Source organism: Mastomys coucha, unplaced genomic scaffold (assembly GCF_008632895.1).
Source record: "Mastomys coucha isolate ucsf_1 unplaced genomic scaffold, UCSF_Mcou_1 pScaffold21, whole genome shotgun sequence".
NCBI classification, from domain to species: Eukaryota; Metazoa; Chordata; class Mammalia; order Rodentia; family Muridae; genus Mastomys; species Mastomys coucha.
In genome coordinates, this window is record NW_022196904.1 from 98,831,141 (window position 1) to 98,841,290 (window position 10,150).

At 41.7% G+C, this 10,150-nt stretch overlaps 1 protein-coding gene across 4 annotated transcripts in view; it reads left to right on the forward strand.

Moving 5' to 3' along the window:
• The window catches only part of Znf143 (zinc finger protein 143), a 40,179-nt gene that overhangs the window by 6,024 nt on the left and 24,005 nt on the right, over window positions 1–10,150 (forward strand). The window contains exons 2-5 of one of the 4 annotated variants that reach the window (XM_031387841.1): window positions 6,847–6,965; window positions 7,478–7,570; window positions 8,352–8,435; window positions 8,988–9,071. In XM_031387841.1, coding sequence (XP_031243701.1) covers window positions 6,854–6,965; window positions 7,478–7,570; window positions 8,352–8,435; window positions 8,988–9,071 — 373 coding nt within the window. In that variant the 5' untranslated portion in view covers window positions 6,847–6,853. The remainder of the gene's footprint in view (window positions 1–6,846; window positions 6,966–7,477; window positions 7,571–8,351; window positions 8,436–8,987; window positions 9,072–10,150) is intronic. The other 3 variants (XM_031387842.1, XM_031387839.1, XM_031387840.1) reach the window with 3 other exon arrangements.

Genomic DNA, 10,150 nt, shown 5'->3' on the forward strand with positions numbered 1-10,150 from the left:
AGAGAGAGAGAGAGAGAGAGAGAGAGAGAGAGAGAGAAAGAGAGAGATATGTCATTGAACTTGTGGGAAGGTCTGGGGAATTGATTCTCTCCTCCTACCATATGGGCCCCAGGAACTAAACTCAAGTTATCTGGTTTGATGGCAGGCATCCAATAAGCCATCACTGGTCCTGAAAGACCCCTGGGGGAGACCCCCACTCAAATCTGGGGAGGACGTACACCCAAGAAATCACAAGAGACCACATCTTGGTGTAATTACAAGAGGTATATTTTAATTTCAGGATGCCCTGGTTCGGCACCACACCTATCTCACGCAGGAGATAATGGAGCCAACCACGAGGCTCGAAAGTTAGGGGTTTTTATAGGGAAAAGGTCTGAGGGAACAAAGGGATCAGTGTGGTCATACATGATTGGCTAGTTCAGATATTAACTATTACGTGCAGAACAGAGTGGAAAATTCCTAAGGTTGGTGTTAATCTGAGTCAACAGAGCATCTGACCTTAAACCATATCTGAGAGGACCAGATGGTCCATTACTTAGTGTCTGATTATTTTTAATGAGAAAATGATATGTGCCTAGTACATAATGAGAAAAATGCTAAATGACTTATAAGGAAATGAATTTGTCTTCTTTAGTGGCAGGAACTAAGCCCAGGACAGTGTATGTGATGGTTTGTATAAGCTTGGCCCAGGAAGTGGCACTATTAGGTGTGGCCCTGTTGGAGTAGGTGTATCACTGTGGGTGTGGGCTTTTAAGACCCTTATCCAGGCTGCCTGGAAGGGAATATTCTGCTAGCAGCCTTCAGATGAAGGTGTAGAACTCTCAGCTCCTCCTGCACCATGCCTGCCTGGATGCTGCCTTGGTGATAATGGAGTGAACCCCTGAACCTGTAAGCCAGCCCCAATTAAATGTCCTTATAAGAGTTGCCTTGGTGCCGACCGGCGAACGCCTTTAATCCCAGCACTTGGGAGGGAGAGACAGGCGGATTTCTGAGTTCGAGGCCAGCCTAGTTTACAAAGTGAGTTCCAGGACAGCCAGAGCTACACAGAGAAACCCTGTCTCGAAAAACTAAAAAAAAAAAAAAAAACAACAACAACAAAAAGAGTTGCCTTGGTCATGGTGTCTGTTTACAGCTGTAAAACCCTAAGACAATGTGCATATTAAGCATTTAGTCACCTGAAATTTATACCCTCAGCTCTTAATTGGCTCAAACAGTATCAACCTACCCTACAAATTTTTTTTTATGTGAACAAAGAAAGATGATTATGAATACTTTTGGTCTCATAAGGAATTACTGAAGTAAAAATGCTAGAGACTATAATTTTTGTTAAAGATTGATTTATTGCCAGGTGGTGGTGGCTTACGCCTTTAATCCCAGCACTTGGGAGGCAGAGGCAGGTGGATTTCTGAGTTCGAGGCCAGCCTGGTCTACAGAGTGAGTCCAGGACAGCCAGGACTACACAGAGAAACCCTGTCTCGAAAAACCAAGAAAAAAAAAAGATTTATTTATTTTATGTATTTGAGTACATTGTAGCTGTCTTCAGACACACCAGAAGAGGGCATCCATTACAGATGGTTGTGAGACACCATGCAGTTGCTGGGAATCTAACTCAGGACCTCTGGAAGAGCAGTCGGTGCTCTTAACCACTCTCCAGCCATCTCTCCAGCCCCTGGAGACTATAATTTTAAAGATCATTTATGTAGTTTAATAGAAATTGGGGCAGGCATGGTGGCCCTTAGTCCCAGTACTCAGGAAGCAGAGGCAGGGGGATCTCTGCGTTCAAGGTCAGTCTGGTCTGTAGTGTGAATTCCAGAACTAAACAAACAAATCAAAACAAAAGAAAAAAGAAATTGGACTGGGGAACATAACTCAATGGAACAGCAGTAAAGCATGCATAAGACCCTGGAAGGCTTCAGCACCAAACACACACAAAGATAGATATACCCTTATATAGTTTACTTGGAGACAGGTGGATACATTGGTTTTTTTGTTTGTTTTTTGGATTTTTTTATTCTTTTGTTTGTTTTGTTTTTTTTGAGACAGGGTTTCTCTGTGTAGCCCTGGCTGTCCTAGAACTCACTCTATAGACGAGGCTGGCCTCGAACTCAGAAATCCGCCTGCCTCTGCCTCCCAAGTGCTGGCATTAAAGACGTGAGCCACCACTGCCCGGCCTCTTTTTCTTTTAAAACAACTCTGAATCAATGATATTTATCTCCATTTCACAGATAGAAAAAAACTGAAACCCAGAGATAAGCAACTTGCCCGGGGCCACTATTGACAACACTAGAAGTAGATTCTAGTTCTTTAAGATCAAACCATTTCCATTTAGTTTGAACTGGAAGCATCCCAAGGATTATGTTAAACTGCCACCACTGCCCAGCTTGTTGAATATATTGTTGCCTCTAATTACACCACTAAAATACAAGTATGTATATGCATAGCAAGCAGTGTAGAATAAAAAGAGAAAGAATTTGATTTGTTTAAGCTACTGAGAATCATTTTTCTTAATTTTAAAATTTATATTACAATATTATAAGAAAAATGTGTAATGGTATAGAAAACAATAATGCTGGACACCATGTCACACTCCTTTAATCCCAGCACTAGGGAGCAGAAGCAGGAAGATCTCTGTGAATTCAGTGCCAGCCAGCCTAGTCTACAAAATAAGTTTCAAGATGACCACGGCTGCATAGAGAGACCCTATCTCAAAGAAAGAGAAGAGGAAAGAAAAAAGCAAAAAAGGTAGTTGGACCAGAAGGATGAGGGAACAGATGAGTGAACACAGAAAGATTACTGTAGTAATTATAGTAAGAAGCAATGAAAAACAAAAGCTTTTTAAAAAAGAATTTTGTCTTTTGTTTTGTTTTGTTTTCTTTTGTGAGTCAGGTTTTCTCTTGTGTTGCCCTAGCTGTCCTGAATTCACTGTGTAGCCAGGCTGACCTCAAATTCAGAGATCTACCTGCCTCTCTTTCCCAAGTACTGGGATTTAAAGTGTGTGCCACCAGGGCCCAGAAATTTTATTTAACTTTTTTGCCTACATGTGTGCTTGGTGATTGCAGACCAGAAAGTATTGTATCCCCTAGAACAGGAACTGCAGGTAAATGTGAGCTGCCATGTGGTAGGGCAACTGAACCCAGGCCTTCTCAAGAGCAGTATGCACTCTAAATGGATGAGCCATTTCCAAAGACCTGATAAAGAAACATTTAGAAGGATAAAAACCATGCCAGTTCATGATTGCCCGGTTGTACTATTAAGAAAAATACTTAAGCCGGGCAGTGGTGGTGCACGCCTTTGATCCCAGCACTTGGGAGGCAGAAACAGGCAGATTTCTGAGTTTGAGAAACCCTGTCTCAAGAAACCAAAAGTAGAGAGAGAGAGAGAGAGAGAGAGAGAGAGAGAGAGAGAGAGAGAGAGAGAGAGAGAGAGAGAGAGAGAGAGAGAGAGAGAGAGAGAGAGAGAGAGAGGGAGGGAGGGAGGGAAATACTTAGTCACAGGTGACTTGATAATTTTTACTCTGGGTATCTTGAAGTGTTAGAAATAGACAAATCCAGATGACAAATCTATCAAAGCATAAAGATGAATTGGCAGCTTAAGTGTATGTGTGTGTGTATGTGTGTGTAATAAGATGTGTTTATTCAGAGAAAATACAAAATATATTTGATTCAAAGGAAGTCAAGGTAGTCCAAAACCAGGAGGCTGCCCAGATGTTGGATTAACTTTTTCTTGAATCTTTTTGGGGTTTTGCTTTTTGTTTTTGTTTCTAAGACAGGGTTTCTCTGTGTAGCTCTGGCTGTCCTAGATCTCACTCTGTAGACCTGGCTACCCTCAAACTCCTTCCAAGTGCTGGTATTAAAGGTGTATGCTGAAACCACTCGACTTTTTCTTGAATTATAACGGACAGGGCTAGAGAACAGCTCTTGCCCAGCATGTTGTATAAAGCCCTGAATTTCCCCAACAGTACAAAAGGCTACATTAAAAAGATATGGAATAATTCCTAATTTGTTTGTTCTTTACTTGCTTGCTTTCTTTCTTCCTTCCTTCCTTTCTTTCTTTTTCTTTCTTTCTCTCTTTCTCGTGTGTGTGTGTGTGTGTGTGTGTGTGTGTGTGTTTAAGAAGAAAATGTACATGTGAACTGTCAATTCATTTCCTTTGGTGGTCAGCCTGTTAAAACTGGTGATTCTAATGGGCAGCTGGGCCACTCCTTCCAGGATATCTTTGAGGAGGAAACATTGTGAGTGATTTCAGCACAGTTAAAGTTCATTGTCTATTAGAAACCATAGGGACAGTATTCACTTTGTGTACTTGTGGCTTCCATTACCAATGTTGGGCAGTCAGGGTCTAGTCCTTGAATAGTCACCACATGCTCCTGTCAGTAACCTCTAGGTTTTTGACAGTTATGCTTAATGTTGACTTGTTGGTCAGACTGATACTGAGTCACTTCACCTTGGGCTTCATCAGAGTTTATCCATAACATGGAGTAAGAAATAACAGCCACCTCCAGAGGCAGAGACTCATTATTTAGACTAGGCTGCTCCATTTGTGGTTTTAGTTTGTTTACTTTGTTTTATTTTGTTTCATTTTTCTGAAACAGGGTTTCTCTGTGTAGCCCTGGCTGTCCTGGACTAGTCTCTGTAGACTAGGCTGGCCTTGAACTCAGAAATCCATCTGCCTCTGTCTCTCAAGTGATGGGATTAAAGGCGTGCGCCACCACCGCCCGACTTCTTTTTCATCTTTGTTGAGAGCAACAAACTTCTTTCTCGTGGGCTGGTTCCCTGTTAGCAGCATTCTTCAGCAGATATACTATGGCTCTGGTATCTCAAAAATCCTAGGGTCTCCAAGGCAACTTGAGTGTTACAGCTTCATATTCCAATGTCTGGGATCTACACATGATCTTCTGGGCTCCTCCAATGGGCTGGTGTCACTTTTCCAGCTCTGCCCTCTGTATCAGTTCAAGGTCAGATTGATCCACTTCACTGCTATTGCTGTTCTTAGTGATCATCCATGATACTGGCGTCTCCAATACAGAGATCTTCCACTGAAGTAGGCTTCACCAATAGCCTCTCATAGGCTTTCTTCATGGTGCCAAGCCTCAAATTCTTTGCATGACCCCTTCAGCTGCAACTGAGACTGTACCTTCACCAATGGCCTTCGATAGTTTATCACACTGCCAAGCTTTAGCTGCTTTTCATGACCCCTTTATGCCTTCAAAACAGCCTGGGTGATTCTTACACATTACCAAGTATAGCTGCAGCACAAGGTACAACCTTGGCTATGTAAGTACACTGTCACTGTCTTCATGCACCAGAAGAGGGCATTGGATTCCACTACAGATGATTGTGAGCTACCATGTGGTTGCTGGGAATTGAACTCAGGACCTCTGGAAGAGTAGTCAGCACTCTTAACCGCTGAGCCATCAGTCCAGCCCCCATCCCGGTCTCTTTTTAATCACCACCAATTTCTTAGCTCCAGCTAACTAGCATCAATTGTCCCAGTAATCCCTTCTATTTTTCACTCTCAAGCCAGAGCCACATGGCCGAAGCTGCCATGTTCTTAGTTCTTGTTGGGGTTGGAACATCCCTGCTTCTCCCACCACCACCCTTATGCTATTACCAGTTTTCTATTTTCCAACTTCCTCACTGCCTATGCTTGGCTTTCCTGGAACTTGAACTCAGAGATCTGCATGGCTGTGTCTCCTGTAATGCTGTGATTAAGGATATATACCGCCATGCCTGAATTTAAGCTTTTCTTCACCTAGAACCTGCTTTGTCCCAGGCTAGAGATCAGTTTGGCTTTGTCTTCTGGAATTAAAGGTGTGTACCATCATGCCTGGATCTAAATTTAGCTGGATAGGATCTTACCTCCAAATCTCCATAATCTGTTATCTCCAAGAACATAGGATTCAGCTCCATTTCACTTCCTGATTCCCCTTTAACATTCAAACCCTATATTCTATATTTTTCCTTTCTCTGCTTACTATGCTTGTTAAAAATGTTCTTCATGAGACTTAACCAGAGAACAAAGTCTCTGCTGGAGTCTCTTGAGACTTAATATAATTTGTTGATGCAATTGATATAAATCTCTTCACCTTAGCCTCAGGCAGACTCTTCAGACAAGGGCAAAAAGTAGCCACACATTATTCACCAACATAACACAAAAATAGTCTCTATGTCACATGCTGAAATTCTCCTCTGAAACCCCTTAGGCCAGGTCTGCACAGTTCAAATTACTCTCAGCAACAAAGTCTTCCATATTCCTACTAGAATGGTCTGTTAAGCCTCATTTAAAGCATTCCGTGGCTTTCCAAATCCATAGTCCCCAAATCCACATTCTTCCAAACAAAAGCATGGTCAGGCCTATCACAGCAATACCCCAGTCCTGGTACCAACTTCTGTCCCAGGGTTTTACTGCTGTGAACAGACATCACAACTAAGGCAGCTCTCATAAGGACATTTAATTGGGGCTAACTTAACTCGTTCAGAGATTCAGTCCATTATCAAGGTGGGAACATGGCAACATCTAGGCAGGCATGGTACAAGAAGAGCTGAGAGTTTTCTCCATCTGAAGGCTGCTAGGATGAGGGTCTTAAAGCCCACACCCTGTGACACACCCACTCCAACAAGGCCACACCTCCTAATAGTGCTACTCCCTGGCCCAAGCATATACAAACCATCACAGTGTTTACTTGTGGATGGCTTGCAGCAGCCAGTTCTCTCTTTCTAGTAAGGGAATTCTGGGGATGAAACTCAGGTCATCAGACTTGACTGTAAGTGCCTTTACCTGCTGAACTATCTCAACATGGATTTCATGTGCAGCATTCCTTCTTAAGTGTTCATATTTTTCTTCAAGGTAGAAAATGTTGTTAGCGCAAATAAATCGGGATTCTCAGGGAATGACAGAATTTCCTGGAGGAGGAATGGAGGCTCAACATGTTACCCTGTGCCTGACAGAGGCAGTAACCGTGGCAGGTAAGCCATCTTGCTTCAAAGAATCATGGAGGTTTCAATTAAAGATCTTTCTTTTTTCTTATGTATGAGTACACTGTAGCTCTCTTCAGACATACCAGAAGAGGGCATCGGATCCCATTATATCAGATCCCTTGTGAGCTACTAAGCGATTGCTAGGAATTGAACTCAGGATCTCTGGAAGAGCAGCCAGTGTTCTTAACTGCTGAACTGCTGAGCCATCTCTCCAGCCCCTCAAATTAAAGATTAAAGTTGTTATTGTTATTTTTTAAAAGAATCCCATATATGTATCCAATGTGTCTGGATGATATCTGGATCCCTCCTGTTCTCTGAACATTTCAGTTTGGCTAGATAAATTTTTTTTTTTTTTTTGTAAATTCTTTTACAAAGATTCAACTTGAGGATTTTTAAGAATTAAACAACTTGCTTTTTCCCTAGTTTTCATTTTATAGAAAAGAATTTAATGTCATTACATGAATATATATAGGTGTCTAAATCACTTTGTTTTATCATAGATGGGGACAATTTAGAAAATATGGAAGGTGTGAGTTTACAAGCTGTAACGCTTGCAGACGGCTCTACTGCTTACATCCAGCATAATTCTAAAGGTAAGTGTACCATGTGCAGCCAGGTGGTTAATGCCAGTGACTCAGAACCCTCACTAACTAGACTCTCATTTCAGTCTCCTAAAAATGCTATGTTGCATGTGATTCTTTAAGTTGTTTTAATTTAAGATTTGTTTTGATAATTTTGGGCTGCCCTTTGAAATAGCTGTAAGATACTGTGAGTCTGAAAGGGAGGGGGAGTAAAACACTTGTTACTTCTTTACTCTAGATTGTGATTTAATGTGTTGACAGAGCATGTGATGAAGATATTTGCTTTTTTTTTTTTATTGATTTTCTTAAAATGGCATTATCTCTGAATTGGTCTTTAGTTTGCTTCAAGAAATAGTCCAGTTCTAAAACTTTTTGTTTATATGGAAAACTGACATCCATGTACATATATATGTAGACAAAGGTAGACATAGCTCCTAAGACTGAGAATGTTAACTGGATTCACATACATTGACTGATGTGTGTTCAGCTTCCCCATGTTCAGGGTCATTGGCACCAAGTGGTTCTGAGAGGTGTGCGCAGCTTACTGTGATGAGCCAATCTTCCTCTTGAATTTATCTGAAAATTGGAGGGAGGAAGGATGGCTGAGGGAGGATTTTCTGCTTTCTGTAGGAACTCTGGATGTGGTATTGAATTGCCTCAGAACATTGAGGGAAGAAGCAAGATGAACATGAGCTTAAGTAGTGTATGTTTTTATAGTTGATACCATTTTGAAATTGTATAAAATTTAGATTTTTTTTGCTGCTACATTCTTGGATTAAATGTTTTGTTCCAGACGGGAGACTCATTGATGGCCAGGTCATTCAGTTGGAAGACGGTTCTGCTGCCTATGTTCAACATGTCCCCATACCTAAAAGTAGTAAGTATTTAAGACACACAGTGCAGGCAGGACTCTGAGTCTGAGGCCATCTTGGTCTCTATAGTGAGGCCCATGCTCGCTAACCAGGGCTGTACAATGAGACCATTTGTTTAAACACACACACGCACAAGAAACTCCTTATTCTCCAGTCTGAGTTTGTTTTCTCAGCTGGTCCTTGCTACATACACTTGCTCTGATTTCGAGTCTTCCTCTGAAAAGATGAGTCAGTAGATACCAACAGAGCATCAAACTTATCCAAGACTCCTCCAAAAGAAAATGGAAGAGGCATTGCTGCGTGGGCTCAGGAGAGGACAGCAGTCCTGACGAACTGTGACTTGTTGGAGCTGAACCCCACTCGGCTCTTTTTCTTCTTCTTTTCTTCCAGCTCTGGCATGTCTTCCTAAAATACTTTTTCAAAACAACTTTACTGAGATTACTTAAGTGTCCTATGACTTTTAAAATAGATATGTGTTAATCAGACGCTGTTGCTGCTGTGTGAGTTAACTGGAATGTACTGAAATAAGGGATCTAAATGTAAGCATTGCTCTTGAGCAGGGGACAGTTTGCGGCTGGAGGATGGGCAAGCAGTGCAGCTAGAAGACGGAACGACTGCGTTTATCCACCACACTTCGAAAGGTACAATAGCTTTGTGAATGTAAATAACACAAGAAAGAGCTGGGGGTGTGGGAAAATAAGAACATAAGAAATGTTGTCATGGAAAACAGTTGTTTATTTTTTGAAGCATGAGGCATCATGTAAGGAAAAACCTTGTGGCAGTGTGAGCTGTCCAGGAACAGTATCACAATAAACAACACAAACTTTGGAGCTGGATGTTGGAATACCAGGAACTAACATGAGTCTAAATTATGATTTCCCTATTTGTACTAAAAATGAGTATGTTATTCTTTAGGTTAAATGTTAAGTGTGGAGACTTTTTTTTTTTTAATATGTTCTTAAGGAAAGGGACTTTAATGTCCCAGACCTCAGGTTCCTATCTCAGCAGTAAAGGTGGTAAATTCTGACTCACACTATTTTTGTACAGATTGACTCAATATGAGACATGGAGTGGCTTAAGCCTGTAACCCAAGGGTTTGGGAGGGAGACAGCAACAGGAAGATGACTGCTGAAGATAGCCTTGTCTCCATAGTGTGTGTCAGGATAGCTTAGGCTACAGGCAATATCTCTGCCATCCTTTTATCCTGAGGTGATGTCTGTCTGTCTTTGATGGTGAAGTGTATTTCTTGGATGCAGCAGAAAGATGAATCCTGGTTTGGACGAAAAACGCCAGGGGTGGGGATGTTTGGTTGATTGATTTTTTTTCTTCTTTTTTTTGAGACAATGTTTCTCTACATAGCTCTGGCTATCCTGGAACTCCCTCTATAGGCCAGACTAGCCTTGAACAACATGAGATCTGTCTGCCTCTGCCTTCCAAGTGCCAGGATTAAAGGTGTGAACTACTGCTGCCTAGCTCTGTGACTTTATTAAGAATATATTCTATTTGTATTTTCATGTCCTGAACAGTTCTTATTATTTCGTTCAACTGTTTATGTTTTCATAGTCTTAAGACTTTTTTGCCAGGCAGTGGTGGCGCACGCCTTTAATCCCAGCACTTGGGAGGCAGAGGCAGGCAGAGTTCTGAGTTCCAGGACAGCCTGGTCTATAGAGTGAGTTCCAGGACAGCCAAGGCCACACAGAGAAACCCTGTCTTGAAAAAC